The following is a 23,355-nucleotide window of genomic DNA, read 5'->3' as shown; positions in this document are numbered from 1 at the left end:
CACACACACACACACACACATCTTTGAAATATTCATACCTGGCTGTACTCATGAAAGCACACACAACTACTATCTTCAATAACCAAGACAAGGGCGAGTGTCACTGTGCTGCTGCACCAGGTCGAACACTGAAGCTTCATTGTCACTGGATGATGATCCAGGCCTTGCAATGGTGTAACATCACAGTCTTTGTTCTCTGGTTTCTGCTTATTCTGAAGTACTAACTTGTTTTGGAAAATACCAATTTCCTTTTCAAACATTTTTCGGGATAATATTTGACACAGTACAGCAAACGATGATCCATTTACTCAAGAAAGCTTTGCTAGCGATTTCCACATTTTCTGCCACATCCAATTCAAATAAGTTATTGATGAATGTTGCTGTGCAAGGTTTGGAGAAAAGACTATTGATTTGAGATGGTTTAAAAAAAAAGCCACACATTTAGAACAGCTTGAACTCGATACATCAACCACTGACAGTGCGACACTATGGCAGTTCTGCAAGACTTTGTTACATACAGCCAAAAGGAAATGAATGACAAACTGACAAAAACAGACCTATTGTTGTGCAACAATGGTGGGTTGTCTTGTTTTCTGATCTGATCGTGCAACTCTTCCCTCTCCAGAACCACACAGGTCACCTGGACATGGGCCACTACACAGCTCTGTGCCAGAACGCCCTGACCCACAGCTGGCACTGTTTCGACGACTCTGTGGTCAAGGAGGTCCAGGATGGCTCACTTCAGTCTCCTAACGCCTACATACTGCTCTACAGCCGCACTCCCTTCCACCCGCCAGAGATCCCCGGGCTCTGAGCTGCTATCTTCTCATTCTTACAGGGTGAGATACTTTTCTTCACATCTACTGCAATAACATCTACTGCAATAACAATGCATTTCAACCATGAGGAGAACCTGGCACACACCTGGCCCTGTGCCTGCATCAGTCAAGCTAAATCTCTATGCGTCCGGTCATTTCAGTTCTCCCCAATTAAAACAGATCATCTGTGTGATACAATTGTACAGTATGTGTGTTATTATGATGTGTAACCTGCGTTGTGTAGTCCAGTGGTTCTCAAATGGGGGTCCATGGCACTTTGCAAGGGGGTCCGCAAAAGGTTTTCAGGGGGGAAAAAAAAATATATATATATATATTTAGATATCATTTTGTGTGTAAAAGATTCATAGTTCAACAAAAAGATGTTATGCTTTAAACCTAAAATGGTTCATGGATTACATTCTAATCTAACAAACCTATCAATTTAAAAGTCAAGCACATTACCATGGAAACTATTAAGCTTAGCCCAAAATCACAAATCAGCATGAGGGGGTCCCCGGTATATTTTCTATCTTGTAAGCCGGGAGGGCTCCTTGGCTGAAAAACATTTGAGAACCTCTGGTGTAGTCCCCCGCAGCTGGGGATCAAACCAGGAACCTCCGGGATGGGAGGTGGAGCTCTACTGTCGGTTGCTAGAAGAGCGTCTCTTGAGGCATCTGGGAGTGAGGTTTGCTCACTAGCTGCACACAGCACCACCTGCTGGCTACAATTACATAATGCATAGTGTGCGAAATGCTGGCAGGATGTCTGCGTACATTAAACTGTATCGTCTTACAAACACAAAGGATGAAGGGAAACTAAACAAATCCCTTTTTGTCGGCACAGCAGCACGGAGGACGTTTGCTGAAATTATCAATATTCATAAATGCACACTGAGAAAAAAGGTCCACATGTGTATTTTGGAAGCAGTTTTAATAAATAGGTATAGTCATATGAGTTGTTTGAGGTTAATATACTTGTTATATCTGAAACAATTTTTAGAGCATTAAGAAATAAAATCAACATATACAAGAAAGGAAACACATTATGATCTCATGCTAGACACATTCTGTACTCAGAGTCACACCTGTTCACCTCAGAAACACATTTCCTCAGGCAAGAATATCTGTATGCTTTGTGCTTGCTGTTGTCAGGGACAGTCGGTCGGTCCGTCAGTCAGTCGGTCTAAATGTCAGGTTCAGATTGACAGTCGGTCATGTAAGCAAATAAGGCCAATTCCTGATGGCTTCCCATTCACTCAAGATGATGAGTACTGAACATTCACTCAAGATGATGAGTACTGAACATTCACTCAAGATGATGAGTACTGAACATTGAAGGTCATTGCAAACCGCAATCAAGCTGACAGAGGAGAAACTACAAGATCAAAACCAGTCAAAACACCTGTTCTGTCAAACTCTGCATCATAGATATAAGGACGACATCCAGACCAAATCATCCTAAAAAAAAATAAAGTAAATGACTGTTGCATTTCTGCCCTAAATAGATGTGTTTGCACTGGAGATACAGTATAATAATGTATATAGTCGAGTGTATTCAACAGAGAAGTAGTATTGCCAACCTTGTACAGCAAAGTGAACTGATCAGGCTTTAGTATCAATCTCAAAGTCGAGCGTTCCGAGTCGCTCGTTAGCGTCTCTTCAAACAATGTGATCTGCTTGAAACAACTTACAATGGTTGCATATTGTGCAACTTAAGTGCATCATGTTGCAGCGGTTGATAAACAACGTGGCTAAATACGAACAAGCACAAGCTCCACCCCCTTTAAGAGACACTCCCCACCCCTTGAACAGTATATGGCTATGAAGAGCACTCCTAGATCCAATGTGTTGTCATCATAAACAGGGTGATACTATGATGGCTGCTACACTCAAGAAACAAAATGAAAAAGGAACAAAAGAATTTGGTCACTTGACAGATAAACATCTCTTCTATATGTACAGGTTGAATGTGCAACATCAGCATTGGTAGGTTATGAACACGCCGTCTTCCTGGTGTTTTCACAGTACAAGAAAGCTGAAGATCACTTTTGCTAAAAGGCCGTCCACACAGAGTGCAACAGAAACGAGAGAGAGAGTAAAGCGCATCTGAAGCGGCTGTCAGTCCTACAACACAACCACCAAGTCACAAGTCAGTTAAGAACTGCAGGAGCACGTCTGTTAAAACCACCAAGTCACAAGTCAGTTAAGAACTGCAGGAGCACGTCTGTTAAATCTCAGTAGGTCTCTAGATGATCAGTAATATGAATCGACGGCGGCATGTTTTTATAACAGCTATGGGATCTTCTAGTAGCTGAAGCATTGCACAGTGCCTGCACCAATCTCCCATCTGGGACTGACTGGATCCTCACCAGACTCTCGCGTGTGTACACCTCCACCCACCCCTCACACACACACACACACACAGGCCTAACCCTGCGTAACTAACAGGTCCTCAGAGGTGTGATTTTTCAAAATAAAAAACACAACAGCCTCTAGGCTGGAGCATCGCTGCACCGGTGTAGTGTCCTCTCGTGTGGCGCGGCTCCATCACAGGGCGGAGTAAAACAGGATGTAGGCAGCGGACGACTTGACGGAGGAGGTGGAGATGTCGGCCACCTCGTGGTCGTCGAACTTGAACCAGCGCTGCTTCTCGGAGTTCTTGCAGTAGGCCGTGTAATGGCCTCCATCCAAACCCCCGTAGTGGTTCTGGTGGTGGAGAAGAAGAAGAGAGCTGATTATGGGTGCCATGTGAGCAGACAGATGATCATTACACTTAAGCCCAATTTATGCTTCATTTGCCGACACTTTTGAAACGGTCGCCGACAGAAATGAGGAATTGAGTCGACACTTTCAAGTGTCGGCGAGCAGTGTCTGCTACCTGGTGAAATGTCGATGTGTCGCGCAAGTCTGATTGGCTATATAGACGGCACGCGCTTGACTTCCTTGTTTTGGTTTTCACTCGATTGAAACGAATGAACGTGTCGCCGCTATTTTTATCAGCCTGTCCTTGATGTATGACTTCGTGAAAATCACAAAGAACATCGTGACCAATTTCCCAGAGAGAGAGGAGGTGAGTTGTGTGTCGTTTATATGCGGCTGCAGCCAAGTACGTTACATCTTGCCTCCGAGGTGGTTTCACTGTGCATTCCATTCCCTCTCTTCTCTTGGCTGTCTGCTTATAGCGTTCGAGTGTCGCGTGACCATTGAACCGAGGCGAACATTCACTGAAGTATAAATGCAACACCATGGGCGACACTTTCTTTTTCGTCTGCGACCATGTGCTGAGCGACACTTTCTAATGAGTATAAATTAAGCTTTACTCCTCATTTGCCATATGCCCGATATTAAGAGGAGAAGATGGATGCCCTTCTCTTCTCTGTGCGCGTGCAGTAGAAAGTAGCGACATGCCTCTCCTACTAGTTAGCTTCGCACAATGACTGGTAGTCCACGGGACTGGTAGTCCACGGGACTGGCTAGCCTATCCCTGGTAAGTCACCAAATACACATTCCAACTAGGGCTGTGAATCTTCACTGGCCTCATGATTCGAGTCGATTATGATTCATCTGTCAATGATTCGATTCGACGATGCATCTCGATACAGCTCAAAGTATTGCAGCTCCAAGTATCAAATCCTCAATTGTCTGTATTATTACTGCACATGGCTACTTTTTCATTAATTAATACAAGCAGTCAGATAAATATCAAGTCCCTTTTTTACTTAGAAAGTGCTTTAAAATCTGAATGTCAACAGAAGTTTTTCGATTATTATTATAATAATAATAATAATAATAATAATAATAGATTTTTGACATTTGTGAATCGATGCAGAATCGTGCACGCCCGCATCGCGATGCATCGTATAATCGATTATTTTTGACACCCCTAATTCCAACAGCACCAAAACGCTCACACATCAGGCCATCCAGCAACAGTTCTGGCGGACCATAATCGTCGCTTCAGATTCTCTACTACACACTACTACTTACAGAAAGTCCAAAAAGGCTGTATCTCTTGAGGCTCTGCCTGGGTCCGATCACATACTGCAACAGGTCCAGACTGTCCAGAGGGAAGTCCACACACGTCTGGAGCTTCTGCTTCCATCTGCCCTCGTAGGAGAAGCTGCACACACACACACACACACACACACACACACACACACACACACACACACACACACACACACACACACACACACACACACACACACACACACAGAGTTTAGTCAACATAGTAATGTAACACAAAGAAAAACCCAAACTAAGCTCAGTCCAGAGAAAGTGGTAGTCAGGGGAAAGTCAGGAAGCATCAGGACTCTAACAATTATCATTTCTACAATCGATCCATGGCTAATTTGTATAATCTAATTTCCTGGATACTGTGGATAGTACTTATCTGATTAATACCTGTTCATGCACGGATGCTGGCTACATCTTTGTACTTAACCATAGAAGTTATATTGTGTCTGTATAAAAACTAGTAGTAGTATTTACTACTGATCAGTAGGTAGTGATGAGGTTGTTAGTGAGTATTTTGGCCCTAGCCGCACAATCTACACAATTTGAAATGTAAGCGAAGTTGGCAAACGCAGCACTACAGACCGTTTTAAGTGGACCAGGAGAATGGGAGGGACCTTCCAGATCTCCAGCTTCTTGGTGGAGTCTCGGTGGGCCTTGCAGTGTCTGCAGAACACCTTGTTGTTGTCGGTCAGCCTCTCCTCCTTGGAGAACAGCTTCAGACAGTCCTGTCGCACAGCAGCAAACATCCAGTGTCACAAAGCACAAAACTACTTTCAGATGATATCGAGGTACAACTACTTTTTTTTCTGTTGTGTCGTCGTTCACAAACAAATCAAATTGAATTTGTCTGACGAACTGACATCCTGTCAGATGACAGATGACTCGCTGATGCGAGTGTCTGAGGTCTAGTCTGACGCACCTGCAGGGAGCACTTGCTGGTGGAGGCCAGGGGCAGCGACAGGTACATGAAGGTCTCAAAGGTGCGTGACTTGCGGTGACAGGTGAGACACTGCACCGTGGACTTGAACTGGCCCTGGAACAGCGCCACGATGATGGACTCGTTCAGCAGCTTGTGTTTGCCCCAGGCCAGGTCTGCTGCCTTCTGATCGTCCAGATGGTCGTTGTCCTCCTCCTTGTACCGCTTCCTGTTGTCCGCCTGACACCACGGACAGAAGAAAAACATGTTGGCACATAGGAACAACCGCAGCTAAGGCGTTAGCAAAAACCTGCCTTCACAATGCCACTAATGCTTATAGTCAATGATAGTTGACTTAGGTCACAATTAAAATATTTGACAAGAGATGGAATATTGGGACTGAAGAACTAGATACTGAATTGCCATGAGCACCAAACATTGTCCATTGTTAAATCTTATCCCCATGCAGATCAGCCATATCCAGTTCACTACCAGTATGGTAGGCAGAAAGACACAAAAGACAGGCTTTTTTAACACTTGCTAATTAATATCTCATTAATTAGTCTGGACTTGATCATTCTGGAGAGACAAAGTGGACTGGGCCTGGGCCAGAAGACGGGTCACACAACAAGGGATGAGATGAGATGGAGAGGGTGCCATGAGCGATGCGTGGGAGGGCCCCGCTGTCATCTCAGCCCGCACGCTCTACCATGGCTCCTTTCATTTGAAACACTGGATAGGTGGGAAAAGTGAAATCTATTGGATGCTCTACTTCCCCCACGCCACCAGGTGGAGACAGACATCAGTATTAACTCCCACCCTCATCTTCGCTGAAGACACTAGGAAAGAATGACTGAATGGAGAGGGATCAGGTCATACAGGGGTGTTAATCTTTTGTCTAGTACTATGATCTACGTTTCAAAATCAAATATTCTCCTTTGGTCTTTTGCCAATCCAGCTCCTCCCTTCCCCCATTCAAATGAACAGGAAGCCAGTAGAGGAGAAGTCAGCCGGTACAGGCGATGAGGCGTGTCGGGTCATGTGTCGGGTCCGCATGCACAGAGGTTCTGACGGAGCATCAGAGCACACAGACGCAGACACAGCACAGGAGGTCGAGGACCAGGGACACACAGCTAGTTACTTACTCGCTAATTTGCCATCAAAATGAAAACCAGTGAAAAAAGAAAGATACGTGATTATAAGTGATAATAAAAAAAAGGCTAAGTGTTGATTATTAAAATGCAAATGTGCAACAACATACACAGGGGTACAAGGCTCGGTTGAAATAATTAAATGACTTCATATTTAATTACTCAACATTTCATTTAAGATGAGCACATTTATATAATGTAATAATATCATCATCAAGAACCATTTCAATATCAAATCTTTGAATGCAGGATAACTAGCGCTCCACCCGGCTCAGTCTTAGTTTAAGGTGCGGGAAGCATCAAAGAGTCCAAAGTGAAAAGGAAGGATTCTGCACACTTAAATCTATGCAAAAAGTGCACTATTGCGAAGCTTTCGGTCTATGAGACAGAGTATGCTCTGATGAAGGTCTATGAGACAGAGTATAGTATGCTCTGATGAAGGTCTATGAGACAGAGTATAGTATGCTCTGATGAAGGTCTATGAGACAGAGTATAGTATGCTCTGATGAAGGTCTATGAGACAGAGTATAGTATGCTCTGATGAAGGTCTATGAGACAGAGTATAGTATGCTCTGATGAAGGTCTATGAGACAGAGTATAGTATGCTCTGATGAAGGTCTATGAGACAGAGTATACTCTGATGAAGGTCTATGAGACAGAGTATAGTATGCTCTGATGAAGGTCTATGAGACAGAGTATAGTATGCTCTGATGAAGGTCTATGAGACAGAGTATAGTATGCTCTGATGAAGGTCTATGAGACAGAGTATAGTATGCTCTGATGAAGGTCTATGAGACAGAGTATAGTATGCTCTGATGAAGGTCTATGAGACAGAGTATAGTATGCTCTGATGAAGGTCTATGAGACAGAGTATAGTATGCTCTGATGAAGGTCTATGAGACAGAGTATAGTATGCTCTGATGAAGGTCTATGCGACAGAGTATAGTATGCTCTGATGAAGGTCTATGAGACAGAGTATAGTATGCTCTGATGAAGGTCTCATAGTCTAAATCCCTCCTTTTCATTTTGGAAATATCAAATCTTCTGAAAATAAATCAAAGTCATTATACCCTTTCTTTCCATGCTCGCAGAATTCCAGATCTTTTTTTACCTGTGAGTAACACTGTAAAACTGTTAAAACATCGATTCCCTGTATCCCCATGCTGGCTTGTCCTATCATGTGAGCTCTACCTTGTTATCCCCATGCTGGCTTGTCCTATCATGTGAGCTCTACCTTGTTATCCCCATGCTGGCTTGTCCTATCAAGTGAGCTCTACCTTGTTGAGGTCTTCGTGGAGGCCGTCCATGAGGAACAGCAGCAGCTCCTGGGAGTCTTGCTGGTCGTAGCCAGAGAACTGCTCGTTGATCTTCCCGATGGTGATCTTGAAGTCGCGCGGGCTGATGCACTTGTACAGACCCGACCACAGCGCCTTCATGATGACGCCAAACTCCTCCGCCACCTCGCCCTTATGGCCCAGGATGTTCGCCCTGGGCAGAGGGAGAGAACAGGGACGTTACACTTCTCTGGAAATGGAACGCAATGGAACGTTATTATTGGATTCCGTTTTGTTCTGTTTACAAGCACACAGCTTCTGCAGCTTCTGCGATGCAGTTTTCCGCCCAGTTTGAACAACGAAAGCTGGGAGAAAGTTCTCAGTCGGTCTCTAGTTGAGCGACGGGGATAGAGCCTTAAGTGAGAACTGAGTCTACTGACCTGTTGATGTCCTCCTGGTAGTAGTTCTTGTTGAAGTAGTCGACCATGGCAGGCGTGTTACACAGACACTGCAGGATGGAGTTCATGTAGCATGTGTTTCCAAGGTTACGCAGGCCGGTCAGCGAGGCGCCCTGGCCCCCGAACGCAGGGTTCAGGTTGCGGATCTTTGCAGCCGACGGCCGGGCGATCTCCACCTTAGTGTAGACCTTAGGTACAGGTCTGGAGGACAGAAATACACCTTAGTGTAGACCTTAGGTACAGGTCTGGAGGACAGAAATACACCTTAGTGTAGACCTTAGGTACAGGTCTGGAGGACAGAAATACACCTTAGTGTAGACCTTAGGTACAGGTCTGGAGGACAGAAATACACCTTAGTGTAGACCTTAGGTACAGGTCTGGAGGACAGAAATACACCTTAGTGTAGACCTTAGGTACAGGTCTGGAGGACAGAAATACACCTTAGTGTAGACCTTAGGTACAGGTCTGGAGGACAGAAATACACCTTAGTGTAGACCTTAGGTACAGGTCTGGAGGACAGAAATACACCTTAGTGTAGACCTTAGGTACAGGTCTGGAGGACAGAAATACACCTTAGTGTAGACCTTAGGTACAGGTCTGGAGGACAGAAATACACCTTAGTGTAGACCTTAGGTACAGGTCTGGAGCACTGAAATACAGCTTAGTGTAGACCTTAGGTACAGGTCTGGAGGACAGAAATACACCTTAGTGTAGACCTTAGGTACAGGTCTGGAGGACAGAAATACACCTTAGTGTAGACCTTAGGTACAGGTCTGGAGGACAGAAATACACCTTAGTGTAGACCTTAGGTACAGGTCTGGAGGACAGAAATACACCTTAGTGTAGACCTTAGGTACAGGTCTGGAGGACAGAAATACACCTTAGTGTAGACCTTAGGTACAGGTCTGGAGGACAGAAATACACCTTAGTGTAGACCTTAGGTACAGGTCTGGAGGACAGAAATACACCTTAGTGTAGGCCTTAGGTACAGGTCTGGAGGACAGAAATACACCTTAGTGTAGACCTTAGGTACAGGTCTGGAGGACAGAAATACACCTTAGTGTAGACCTTAGGTACAGGTCTGGAGGACAGAAATACACCTTAGTGTAGACCTTAGGTACAGGTCTGGAGGACAGAAATACACCTTAGTGTAGACCTTAGGTACAGGTCTGGAGGACTGAAATACACCTTAGTGTAGGCCTTAGGTACAGGTCTGGAGGACAGAAATACACCTTAGTGTAGACCTTAGGTACAGGTCTGGAGGACAGAAATACACATATCTTACCACATACCACATGTCTGAGATGATATATAATGTTATTCATGGGTTCCTGTCTGCCTACTGTCCTGTCTAATAAAGGCAAAATGCCACAAAAATAATGTAAAAACAAAGAAACATGTGTGTGTCTTACTTGGTCTCTCTGTTGATGGTGGGTGTGGTAGCAGTGGGGGGGATGATGGTCTTCTTCTGCGCCTCCTCTCTGAGGTCCTGGCTGATATCAGGGGAGGAGTACGAGCGTTTCAGTTTGGACTGCTCGCCGCTCTGGTCCGGTTCGGCCGGTGGCCGCGGCTGCTTCTGCTTGGCCGTGGGCGGCGTGGAGGGCGGAGTCTGGGGGACGGTGACCTCAGGAGGGTACAGGTGGACGCGGTTGGTTGGGGAATGGTAGTAACGGTAGGTACCCGTCACGGTGTCCAGGAACTGGTTGGAGAGAAGTTGAAGGAGGACGACATGAACCGAAGGCAAGTATCAAGCAGAACTCCCTTCAGTCCCCTCCTGTATGTATTGATCTTCTGTATTGTTCGTGATAATATATGCGAGTGTCTGCTGTTGTCCATGTATCTTGTGCTGTGAGTTTAACTTAACATACTGTACCGACTAGCCCACCGGCCTTAAAGGAACACTCCACCCATTTTCAACTAGCTTTGCATCATTAGAACATCAGTAGTATATCAGAAAACTGTAAACTGTTTTGAAGTCTGTCATTTAATTTGACAGTTATTGAGTGTTAAAGTGTGGACCAGTGACATCACTGGTCCACACTAACTCAAATGAATAACTCATTAACTCAAATCAACTCTCAATAACTGTCAAACTAGATGAATGATGAATAGTTTGACAGTTATTGAGAGTTGATTTGAGTTAATGAGTTATTAATTTGAGTTAGTGTGGACCAGTGATGTCACTGGTCCAGACTTTAACACTCAATAACTGTCAAATTAAATGACAGACTTCAAAACCGTTTACAGTTTTCTGATATACTACTGATGTTCTAATGATACAAAGCTGGTTGAAAATGGGCGGAGTGTTCCTTTAACTCATTCTCTGCCAAAGACGTACTCGGACGTACTTTCATGTTAGATTAGACCCTTTCCCAGCCTGTGACATTTTTTCAAGTCAAACTGATAAAAGGAACCCGCTAAATCACGTTTAGTATTTATAGTATAGTCACCCATTTAGCTCATTGAGTGCCAATGACAGCCTGAAAAAGCCCCGTGATCAAAGAGAAAACCGCTCATGCTGCAGCCCAGAGCCATGTAGATTGTTCTGGCTGCAACTGACGGTGCCTGCGAACACAGTCAATCCGCTCCCACAACTGAGCCCTTCTGCCTCTGTCTGTCTGTCAGCATAGTTTCTCCACACGATTAGCCGCTAGAAAAGCAGCAGCCGACACTGAAAAGCCAAACCTTTCCCTGCAGTCCGCGTGTGGCTTTTCCATGTTGCGCTGCCTGGGAGGCGGCGCACAAAAAGCACTCCGAAAATAGACGCTGGGTGCGTGAGGCTGTGTGTTACTAGTGTGGGGAGGAGTTTTCAGCTGAGGGGGGGAGAGGGGGGTGGGGCACGCAGGGCAGGACACAACTACACCACGTCACTACATCAGAAAATATTAGCTAGAGTCAGTGAATGTGCTTGAAATGCTTCAGTTCACAAAAGGCTGAATATCTCAGCTTATAATTTGAAATGCCTGAAAACGCTGAAAACAACCTATCTTCTCCGGCTCATAACTAAAGAACGGAAAATGGTATCATCAATAAACTTTTTTTTGCTGATGATACAATAGAGTCTCCTTGTTCTTTTTGCGTGTTCGGTGTTTACATAGTAATATCACACAATATTCTGTGGGCCTCGAGAAATCACTGAAAACGCTCTGAAACTCTGGCACTGGGAGCGTCGTTCTCCAAAAGTGGCTGGCACTCAATGAGTTAAGCATGTGGCTAATAAACAATCTATGTCCTAGCAAAACATTTTTCATGTGCAGATGTCTGGTACCTTCATCCAACCGTCTGGCAGGCCTGGTACACTCCTACCCATCTCCTCACTCCTTGCTCTGGTCAGGGGCTCTCTCTGTGGAAGAAACACACACACACACAAACACAACACACACACACACACACACACACACACACACACACACACACACACACACACACACACACACACACACACACACGAACGAACACACACACACATCACTTAAAATCGTCTTCTACAACAATATGAGGGGAGCTTTCATGGTAAGGATCAAACAAATGGAGGCAACATGTAATGAAAGTCAACACTTTCACATATTTCTGACAGCTCATTATTGCTGGATGGTGACTGTTCATTACTGCCCACCGTCAAACTCTCATTGAGCTTATTTGCTTGTTTCAGTCAAACAGAGCGAACAGAAAAGATTATTTATTTTCTGATTGGATGCGAGCAACAACTGCTGGATTCTTATCCAACGAGTTACCAATAACACAACTGACTGAGGCTGTGTCCAGCTGTGACAAATGGCTCTGATATTTTCGGACATTTCAAAAAGCGAAGCATGCACTTTAATTGCATATATAGTTGCTGCATTGTGTTGTATTATGAGGTCAGTCCGTCAAACGCTGCAATAAGCCGCTTCTTTTTTCCTGGGAAAACTTACTCGTGACCACTTGTGGCAAGCCATTCCCAATAGAGCTCAGCGGTCACGTGACTTTTCGTGGCGTCACTTGCCCCGGAAGTAAGTTCCGCATTCATTTTCTCCATAGACATTTGGATAAATCCTTATATAACCAGTTTTAAGGCTGGAACCAAACCAACCATTCGTCCAGAGAATCGTGGGTGACTATAAAACATTCAGTTTATGCAAAAACAAAAAATAACAACTGTTTATACAAAGATTCGCTTTGTATAAACCGAATGTTTTATGGTCACTCACGATTCAGTAGGTCAGGGGTTGGCTTGGTTCCAGCCTTAAAACTCGTTATGAGGATTTATCGAAATATCTATGGAGAAAAGGAACGACTTACTTCCGGGGCAAGTGACGTCACGAAAGGTCACGTGACCGTTGAGCTCTATTAAACAACATGCTTTTGGGCTGAAAGGATTTGGAAATTGGCTGAAGCATTGTGGGTAAAAAGCATGCCTGTATCGTTGCTCTACCTTGGGTCTGTCATAGTCATCGGGCGTTCTATCTTTTAAAATCCTTGCCTTTTGAGCCTGAGGAGGTTGGGGGACAAAACAAGAGCTTCAAATCATTCCGCTTTTAAAGAGTTTGTCAAATTAATGAGATGGCATGAATATGGAACGGGCAACTCACTCGGTGACCGTGTGGCGGTTTAGCTAGCAGGTACGTTTTTCAACCCGTTGCCCGTTTAGCCACAGATCTGGGGCCCTACACTTTGTTCCATCCCATAACCGTAACAATTTAAGAAAGGGTAACGTCTGATCTAAATAGGGATGTTAATGACTAATCGACAATCCATTAATCGGTCGTTAAGAATTTGATCGATCAAACTATATGGTAACCGATTAATCGACAATGTAGGCTATGTGCTATTTTCTCTTTTTTTTTTCTTTGCTGAAATGATTTAAGACCACAAGGGCAAAATGTAACTTTCACTGCTCATACAGAGGAAGAAGAAAGCCAAGCTAGCAGACAGAAAGTCCAGGGTGGAGAATTACACCCAAAAAGACAGCAGTTTAATCATTGTAAACATTATAATACAATGTTGAAATATCTCACGTCCACAAGCACAATGACAGCTAATGCAGGACGTTTAGTTTGTTGATCAACTTGTTGGGTCGGCCTAAAGACAGGTGTAAAACCCTGCATTTTTGTATTTCTTATTTTGTATGTCAAAAGCAGTTTTTAATATAATGATTAATCGGTTAATTGATCGTTAACATGACCAATTAATCGATTAAGGAAATTGATACAAATTTGCATCCCAAAATATGTGATTTGGGGCAGAATTCCCCAGTGACAATGGATGGGACTGAGGGACAAATTTCCCTCGTTGAAGAATCACATGTATTACAGATTTTGCGTGGACAACGAGGGTGAACTGAAAGTTGACTTTGGTGGCAAAAGACTGACCGATGCAGGGACTCACCTTCATGTCACTGAGCAGGTGGTTGGGAGCAGGCGAGTCCAGAGATGCACTTTTAGCGGGTGCATCAGAGTTCTGCTCTTTCCCCCTCCTCTCTTTCTGCTCCCCACTTCCGTTCTCCTTCTCCTCCTCCTCTTGTGCCGTCTGTCGCTCCAGTCTCTTTCTCTCCTGGTGTCGTTTCTCCTCCTCTTCCTTCTTCCTCTTCTCACTTTCCTCCTTTTCGTGGCGTTCTTTCACAACATCCTCCTCCTCCTGCCGCTCCTTCTCCCGACGCTCCTCCTCCACGCGGCGCTCCTGGTTGCGTTTCTCCTGCTCCTGCCTGGCCTTCTCCATCAGCGCGACCGCCTCAGAGTGGATCTGACTCTGCTCCTCTTCAGACAGAGAGCTGTTGGGATTGAAGGAGGGCTTGGCGGAGCGGTTTGGGACCACTGGGCCGTTCTGGGTTGAATCCCCCTTGGCGGAGCCATTCTGACCGGGCTTTGCCTCGTCCGACACCCGCACAGAGGGCTTCTTGGTACGGTCAATCTGGGAGAAGAGAACAGGACAATAACATTAGATAGACACTCTAAAAGGTGCTATGAGAGACCTTCTATTCTTTAGATAGACACTCTAAAAGGTGCTATGAGAGACCTTCTATTCTTTAGATAGACACTCTAAAAGGTGCTATGAGAGACCTTCTATTCTTGTATTCAAAGGTTGGACAGTCAGACAGTGCTGTTACCTGGGGGATGATCTTGGCTGTGGCAGTTGACTGGCTAGGTGGACCTGCTGCAGGGCCCGTCTTATCCAATCCAGAGTTTGTGGCGCCTGTGACGGGGGGATCTGTGACGGGAGGATCTGTGACGGGGGGATCGATGGTGTCTGGCAGCCTGTCAGGTACCGTGGACGTTTCTGGGGTGGAGTTTTCTGCTGGAGCGACCCCGTTCACCTGCAGGGGAGCTGGGGGCGCTTGAGGCTCAGGAGCAGCTTCCACCTCTGGTTGAGGTGGGCTTGGAGGCTTTGGTTCCTCTAGGGACGGGTAGCTGAAGTTCACTGCTCAATACAGAAGTAAAGAGAGAATGAAATTATAAAGGATCATCACTTGCTTACAAAAATCCAGCTATAATAGTGAATTAAATTATAATCACAATTTAACATTTGTGCATGAGCTTCACTTTCCGCCACCAGTTTGGCTCCGCCCATGAAAATACGTAATCGCTGTTTGTGAACACACAAGGGGTCTATTGTGTTTCGTGTAAATGATACCAATCTCCTCAACGCTGACAGAATTGGCCACATTATCATTTAAGATGACTTAACATTTAGCTTTAAGTGTTAGCAGCATGGATCACCGGGGCAAGTGGTCTTCCACGGACACATGACTGGTTTTAGTGTTGACCAAAGGGCACCAAACCTTGGTGCCCTGCCGTGTCGTACTGGTGATACTTACACTGGGGTGATACTCACACTGGGGTGATACTTACACTGGGGTAGGGAGCTGATGGCTTTCTGTCTAGGGGGGCGGACTTTAGCGTTGGTTGTGTACATGGGGTAGAAGAGCAGCCAGTTCTCATAGCCTCCCTCCAGCACCAGGGGCTCACTGCGCAGGATGGTGATGCTGTCCCACTGCGGATGGTGCAAAGCACATTACCTCACAGGAACAACAGCTGTTCAAGCTCACACACACACACACACACACACACACACACACACACACACACACTCGCATATTCAAACGTTGACACATTGATCTGTACAAAAGCTACCTTAAAGAGAGCGTCTTTGAGGCTCTGCAAGATGGTGCCCAGTCTGAGATCAGTGACGGAGCTGAACCAGTCCAAAAGGATGATATAATCCACAAAGCCCCGCCTCCTCCACTGCTCTTTGGAAACCTCCGGCAGCTTCGCCTCAATCTGATTCACAGTGATTCTGAAAAGGTTTTGACAGTCCAGTTTAGAAAGTTATTAATAGATCAACACCAACAGTGGTGACCAATTTCAGGCAACATTTCATTCATTGGTTTGTCACAGCGTTGTCACAGTCCGCTGACACAACAAGTGTCAAATCAAAACATTGGGTTATTTGGGTTATGAAGCCTGATCCCCAAACTCCTTCGCCCTCCTACAGTATCTCACCCTGGGCTGATGGCCTCCTCAGGCACGCTGATGCAGGTCTGGGCTGGGACCTGGATGTGGGAGTCCTCAAAATCCCTGTGGCTGCGGGCGTCCATGACGACGATCGCAATGGTCTGGTCCTTCATCATGTTGAAGAGCTTCTCTGCTGTGAGCCCTCCTGCAGGCACTGCTGTGAGCCCTCCAGCAGGAGCTGCTGCTGCCACATGGAAGAATGGCTTTTCAGACTTTCTACTAGGAATTCTACAATGTCTTAGAAACAACTACACAGCTTCCCGAGTTGTTTTTGTGATGTTACAGTTACCTTTTGAGGGTGCATTCTTCAACTCATTCTGCTCTCCTTTGACCTGAAATAGAGACACAAAAAATTAAGCTGAAACAGTTTGACTGAATTCTACACTGCTTAAAGCTGCATTCAGCCATGTTTTGTGTTAAAATCAGTGTTAAATGGCTGTATATTGTGACAGCAATCAATGAAAGTGTTTAGTCAGTAACTTGAAACCCCCAACCGCCCACTGTCCTCTATCTCTCTCCTGTAGTCCTGCAGGCAGGGCGGACGTATCTCCGCAACCGTAACTCGTAGAGACTCAGGGTGGATTCGGGGTGAAAAAATATATATACGGTAGTCCTTTAAAGGCATCGCAATCTGACCTTCCGTTTCCCAGAAAACGTCAACATTTCTCTGATTGGATACAAATTTGGCGTCGACCTCCCACTATCCAATCAGAGAAATGTTGATATATGCAGTATTGAACATTACCCTCTTGCTGTCCTTCTTGCTTGCTGACGGTGCTTTAGGAGAGGCTCGAGCCCTTTCTTTCTCCGTTATCTCCTCCATTTTTTTCTTCTCCTCTTGTCTCTCCTTCTCCTCAAGCTTTTTTCGAACCTCAACTTCTTCATACCTGTTTGGGGGGGAGGAGAAGAAAACTCAGCAATGTAAATCAGAAAAAAAAGATATGAAGATTACATATTTACAATTCTCATATGTACAATGTTAAGCCAGCATTCTTGATTTGCAATACCTAATGAATAGATGTTTCAGGTTATACTTGAATAAGCAGAAAAAGAGTATAGTCCTCACTCTGCTGAACAAGATCTCTCCCAGACCGATAGATTTATTTATTGACGTTTTGGTCTCACACGACCTTCTTCAGAAATCTTATATATATACTTATAATACGTATAATAATATAATATACTTGAATAAGCTACAGACAAAGTGAATACAACCACAGCTTCTAACCTGAGTTTAAGGTTTTCTGAAAGTTTCTCCGCTTCTTCGATTGCTTTCTTGAAGCTGTTTGGGCCAAGCATGGACAGGAAATACTCCTTTAGACATTGGAATAGAGAAGAGTTAAAGCAGAAGTTAGTGAATCATTGAATTCTTGACTCATTTTCACGGATCAACAAGTCTTTACATAAAAAGGAAGCACTGTTCACATAAAAAAAACATGTTCGTTTCAAACGTCATTCCCACAGTAGATTAGCCATAGCATCGCCAGACCAATTCCCATTTGGTCTGCAGATTCATCCGGTTCCCAGGCTAACAGTAGATTAGTGCAGCAGCCATAGAAATATTCCAAGTTACATTTTTCATTTGATTAATGGCCATTACCTGTTGCTGCTTGAAGTCTGGTCTTTTCTTGATTAGATCATACACCGTTAGATATTTCATGTACAGAACATAAGCCTTCTCCTCGTCTCTGTCCAGACGACACTCCTCTGCCGCCTTGAAGATTTTACAGGCACTCTGAACATAGCTGTGATACAGTAAGAGACAATTCTCACCTTAATTGGCAACTTCAAAGATGAAAATATGCATTCACACAATTTGGAACATGAATGTGTTATGTTCTCCAATTCCTTTGAACAGTGATATCACTGACATATATGATATAATCATCATACTGGCTTGTTGGCCCCGTTAATTCTCCATAAGGCAAATTTTCCACAACACATAATAGCCTAAGTATACTTTGGAGGCTTATGTAACGTTTCCGATTGCTCAATGTAAAATGGCATCATGAGTGTGAAACATACCTTCGGGTGTTTATCTTGTCTGGCTTAATTTCCGCCTTTTTATTGAGTTCACCCAGAGATGTAGAAAGATACAGCTCCTTGACCCCAGTGGATACAGGCATCTTCACGGTTGTGTTCAGTCAACGCTCACAAGCAAGCATCCAGTGCTGTTCACATGCTTTTGAACAAACAGGCTGTGACAAAAAAAAACGTAAAACCATGACTGCCTCTGGTAAATGAGATTCCCATTCCCATCTCAAAGCCTATATAGCGTATACAGTTGGGCCACACAGCTAGGCCAAAGCTAGACTGGACACAGCAAATATTTGTGTTAGCTACGTTTTTCAAGATCATGAGTAAAATGTCAATAAGATAAAATAAGTAAATTGTCATTCAGCTATCCTATAGCATGTGCTGTGCATATGTAACGAGACAGAGTAAGGTTTGCTAGAATTCAGATGGATTCTGGGATCGAGAGATTTAGCGTAGCTAGCGTTGGTAGCTTGCTATGATAGCGCAGTCAAATTAGCTATAGTAGTTAGCTAGCAGCTATATATGTCAACATTGACGACATCAACGTATCAACACTTTAGATGACATGGTAGTAAACACACAAGCACATTAACGTTAACCAATGTGGATTACAGATTCGCCAATATACGTTAACATAACGTCCGATATTTTAACGTTAATTTAGCTTAATTATCTAAGATACCTTCCGAGTTAATCTTGCTAGCCAGCTAACGCTAGCTAGTTAGCAAGCTAACTTTCGCTATTTAGCGACACTCTGGGTAGCCACGGCCATAATCACAACCAACAATAAACAATACGTTAACATAACGTCCGATATTTTAACGTTAATTTAGCTTAATTATCTAAGTTACCTTCCGAGTTAATCTTGCTAGCCAGCTAACGCTAGCTAGTTAGCAAGCTAACTTTCGCTATTTAGCGACACTCTGGGTAGCCACGGCCATAATCACAACCAACAATAAACAAACATTGTAATAAAGACGACATGTATGCTGACTGATTATTTAATTAACGTTAACGTTAGTCGACGTTAACAGATTACCTCTTTCCAGCTCCGTTGCTTACACTTTAGCTACTTTTTTTTGACAGCTGATTTTGATCCCAACGCTTCCTGGAACCATAACCATAACAGCCAAATCCAGCTCCAGCCGGGGCCAGTACAGAACACGCCCCCTAAGTACAGAGCACGCCTCCCTCTATCCAAAGAGCACCTCAAACAAACAACAACAGTCCAAATAAATAAATAAATAAATAAATAAATAAATAAATAAATAAATAAATAAATAAATAAATAAATAAATAAATAAATAAATAAATAAATAAATAAAAGCGCTCCTTCCCAAACAAGAAAATAAATGTTACATAATAAATAAATAAAATATGGCATGTTTTACATACGCTATTCACAAAGCGATCTAGGTGGATAAATAGCACTACAGGTGAGAGGAAAATGTAGCCTATGTTTGATATTTTAGGGCGAGGTGTTCATTTTTTAAAACATGAAAGACAGCTTTTACATTTCTATATACATGGTATACAGTGTTGGGCAAGTTACTTTAAAAATGTAATATTCTACATATTACTAGTTACTTTCATTTGAAAGTAATAAGTTACTTTACAATATTACTTTCTGTGTAAAGTAACTCGTTACTTTACACAGAAAGTAATACTTTTGCATTACTTTTACCAAAACAACAGCAGCAGCAGAATGACATCGCTGCCCCAGAACCATCCCGAAAAAATTATTTCAACCGCCTTGAAGTCAGTGTAAACAATCCAAAATTCTAAATTTTATTATTTTCCTTTTGTAGAAAAGGGTCCATAATGGCCCACCGCCAGGCCTGTTCTTGGGGCAGTCGATGCCCACGAGCCGGCGGCGCCAACGACGTAATGATGATGACATCATCAATGATGACGTCAGAGTTCACCTGTGAGGTCATCGGCGACGTCAGGCGGTCTAGGCTGACTGTGACGGCAGACGGGACTTTACGGGGTCACCGATGATGTCATAGCATAGAGTTCACCTGTGAGGTCATCGGCGATGTCAGATATAACATATATATACAAGGTGCTCTGTGACGCTGTATCCGGTATTCTTACTTCTTCTATTCTACTTCATAATGTCTACCCTTACCACGACCAAATCCGAACCCGAGCTGAATCCTGGCTGTCTTACAACCAGCCAGGCCCTGGTGACCGACTGCCTTACAACCAGCCAGGTCACGAGTGGTATTCCTTCAACCGCGTCCGAGGACCGACATCTCTGTGGTTCTGATCGACCACGGCCCGTGAGCCCTCATCTACGATCCAGCACACTTCACGAGGCAGGCCCACAAGCTTCCTCACACCTTTGTTATTGTCATCTGTAGTGGTTATTTCCATAAAAACACACAATTTGATTAGGAAATGATTGTATCTTTTTTTTAAATATGTGCTTTGATTTAATCAAATGTAACTCAATTTGTAACTTGAGTTACTTGACAAAGTACCTGGTATAATATTACTGAAATCCTATAAGTAATAAGTTATATTACTTAGTTACTGCTAAAAGTGATATATTACATGTAATAAGTTACTTTTGTAATGAGTTACCCCCAACACTGATGGTATATCACAATTATTACATCTTTATTATCACACTATTCTTTATCATGTTGTTATTACTAAGCTGTAATGTAAAGCGCTACCAGTAGTAGTCCCTTGACATCCTATTTGTATACTGCTTGTGTTTTTGTCAATGTTCCCCCAGTCAGTCAGGGACTGGCGACCTGTCCACCGCGGTGTTTCCTGCCTCCTGCACCCAATGCCTGGATAGCAAGGCTCCAGCCCCCTGAACCTGAATAGGAGTATTGCGCAGGTATGGAAAATGACTGACTGAATGAATGAATCACAAATTTTGCTTTGTGCTAACTAAGTATGCAGCATTCAAATATGACATTCAAAGTTGTCTCATTTGAATAAAAGCGACTCCGGATCCATGATGAAACAGACTTTGATGCCAGAGGGCTGCACTCCAGCTTCAATTACAGACTTTTTATTGCACAATTCTCCTTCAATCTGCTTTCATCAGGCACCGTCTCCCAGCCGCATAGGAGCACAATAGTTCCATTGTGCTCTATAATCCATGTCACAGAACACTGATTGTGTCCTGTGGCCGAGTTGTTTGTTTCCATTATTCTCGTCATTATATGTCTATGGGCGAAATCCCTTGGCTCGGTAGGGGGCGTGGCTCGGTAGGGGGCGTGACTTTGGCTCTCTTGAGACAGCCAGGCAAGTGACTGGAAGTTGAGCTGTCTCTATTGCCCATGATGAAATTCTTCATCTTAAAAATAATCTTGATCATAGAAAAAAATATCTAAGGAGTTATTACCTGAAAAATACAACAGACTACTGTGCTGGTACTGGTAGTGCTGGTACAAAACGTGCACATCCTCCTTCTGTACCCCACTTTAAACTTGACCTGTCCCCTGCTGGGTGTTACATTTTAACCCAGAACCAAAAGCGGAAATATTGTTTTGGGGGACCTAGACACTGTCAAGTACGGCCCCCCTGAACCCCACCATTTACACCTTTCTTTCCTTTTTGTAAAGATTATTTTAGCCTTTTTAGACAGTTCAAGGTTTATGCATCTTTGACCTAATATTCTAGTCAATGGTTCTACCAGGACACCCAATTCACGCGAGTATTGAAGCTAATGTATAGAAAGGATATTGAAAGGCTACTATGGGCTATAGTATAGCCTACATTCAAGTTGGGGACACTGCGGTGCTGTATAATGTTAACCCTATAGGCTATTTCACCAGTTGATTCACAGTTGATTCTGTGATGAAAAAAGTTTTTATTTTATTCTTTTTGTTTCTCGCCGGGCGCTAGTGCGCAGCATGGAATTCCCAAGCTTGAGCTGCTGATCCATGCTGGATGACCACTATGTTGCTACACTGGCTCCATAGATCATTAACGTTACCTTGCTATGCTGGAGGGGGGGGGGGGGGGGGGGGTCAGGGGTCAAGACCGAGATCAAGACCAAGGGGGTGCCGAGACCGAGTCAAGGCCAAGACCGAGGGGCGACGAGACCAAGGCCAAGGCCAGACCAATGCAAGCCCATTTTCAAGAGCATGACTCTAATGATATGGCTTAGCCTTTTCACCATTGCTCTAATAACAATGAAATAAATCATTATTTATGAATTGTAGTCAAATACAAAAGGCTGTAGTATATCCTCAGTGACTGAAGGCTCCTTTGATCTGCTGCAATTCCATATCACAGACCTTTGGAAAGGCTCAACACAGTGAGCAGAATGAACCTTACTGCTGCTAAATGATGACTCCTCCAAACTGTCAGCCACTGATTGGTCAATAATAACCTGTGTGATAATACAGTAGACTATATGATCTGTATGTGGGAGAACGCAGAAGCATTAGTCTAGTGGTTATGTTGAGAGAGAGAGAGAGAGAGAGAGAGAGAGAGAGAGAGAGAGAGCAAGAGAGAGAGCAAGAGAAAACATAGAGAGAGCAAGAGAGAGAGCAAGAGAAAACATAGAGAGAGCAAGAGAGAGAGCAAGAGAAAACATTAATTTGAAATGTAAACCTGCAGTAGAAAATAATTTCACACAATGGAAAACAGGGTTTTTCCTGGCTCAGAATGGGCCTTGTGGTCTTGAATGATCTTGAAATAAAATCCAGAGTCCAGTTTGTCCGAGACGAGACCATCAAAATGTGGTCTTGGTCGGTCTGGAGAGATGTCTAGCATCAGTCCTCACAATGCTTCACTATCTTTACCATCTTGGATCACAATGTTGCTACAGGGCAACATCAGTTAGTGCTGCAAATCTGCACTTGTACATCTCAAAACTGGTGCTCGTAGGAAAACTTTAAAGAGGCAATATTGCATCAGAAGTCATGTTAAATTGAATAGACTATGCCACTACCTCTATAGCTTCAAGACAGAAAATTAGAACTCATTTCATGTTTGAATGATTAGAAACTGTTAAAAGCAATGATTTGGAAGTGCTATCACAAAACATTATGGAAGTTTCCTACTGTATAGACCAAATCACCGTGACGTCACCATGTAAACAAATTTACTTCCGGGTACCACTTGGGGAAGGCGGCAGGTTTAAATGTGCGTGTTGTCAAATAAATGCTGTCAAACCCTCTCGCTGTTTTCGGCCGACTACTTTCAATTTAAATGGTTAAACG

At 43.8% G+C, this 23,355-nt stretch overlaps 1 protein-coding gene across 4 annotated transcripts; it reads right to left on the bottom strand.

Moving 5' to 3' along the window:
* Positions 1 to 1,743: 1,743 nt before the first annotated feature.
* Positions 1,744 to 19,298, bottom strand: usp8 (ubiquitin specific peptidase 8). Of its 4 annotated transcripts, XR_014553410.1 has the most exons (21): positions 19,200 to 19,298; positions 18,149 to 18,321; positions 17,724 to 17,868; positions 17,352 to 17,437; positions 16,869 to 17,010; positions 16,413 to 16,455; positions 16,112 to 16,307; positions 15,743 to 15,905; positions 15,461 to 15,602; positions 14,719 to 15,029; positions 14,001 to 14,522; positions 13,048 to 13,104; positions 11,902 to 11,976; positions 10,046 to 10,332; positions 8,616 to 8,834; positions 8,179 to 8,389; positions 5,754 to 5,990; positions 5,417 to 5,559; positions 4,805 to 4,937; positions 2,991 to 3,523; positions 1,744 to 2,941 (listed from the first exon to the last, which is right to left on the bottom strand). XR_014553410.1 is itself a non-coding variant. In XM_083652657.1 (20 exons), the coding sequence occupies exons 2-20, from the start codon at positions 18,247 to 18,249 to the stop codon at positions 3,365 to 3,367; spliced, it is 3,372 nt and encodes a 1,123-aa protein (XP_083508783.1). In that variant the 5' UTR covers positions 18,250 to 18,321; positions 19,200 to 19,298; the 3' UTR covers positions 1,744 to 3,364. The 4 variants fall into 4 exon arrangements, 3 of the variants coding, with proteins under 3 accessions (XP_083508783.1, XP_083508784.1, XP_083508785.1); XM_083652657.1 differs by having other exon boundaries at positions 1,744 to 3,523; XM_083652658.1 differs by having other exon boundaries at positions 1,744 to 3,523; positions 16,112 to 16,304.
* Between the last annotated feature and the right edge of the window lie 4,057 nt (positions 19,299 to 23,355).

The sequence above is a fragment of the Poromitra crassiceps genome (assembly GCF_964638095.1).
Source record: "Poromitra crassiceps genome assembly, chromosome: 16".
Lineage (NCBI taxonomy): Eukaryota > Metazoa > Chordata > Actinopteri > Beryciformes > Melamphaidae > Poromitra > Poromitra crassiceps.
This window is presented reverse-complemented; position numbering and strand designations above follow the sequence as displayed.

What these genes read in the sequence shown, in the direction of transcription:
- usp8 (XM_083652657.1), bottom strand. Translation starts at nt 18,249, where the DNA reads ATGCCTGTATCCACTGGGGTCAAGGAGCTGTATCTTTCTACATCTCTG. An exon ending in CATCAGCTCCCTACCCCAGT is followed by an intron (nt 15,030 to 15,460) that starts GTAAGTATCACC and finishes TGTATTGAGCAG; the next exon opens with TGAACTTCAGCTACCCGTCC. An exon ending in ACCTGCTCAGTGACATGAAG is followed by an intron (nt 13,105 to 14,000) that starts GTGAGTCCCTGC and finishes CAACCTCCTCAG; the next exon opens with GCTCAAAAGGCAAGGATTTT.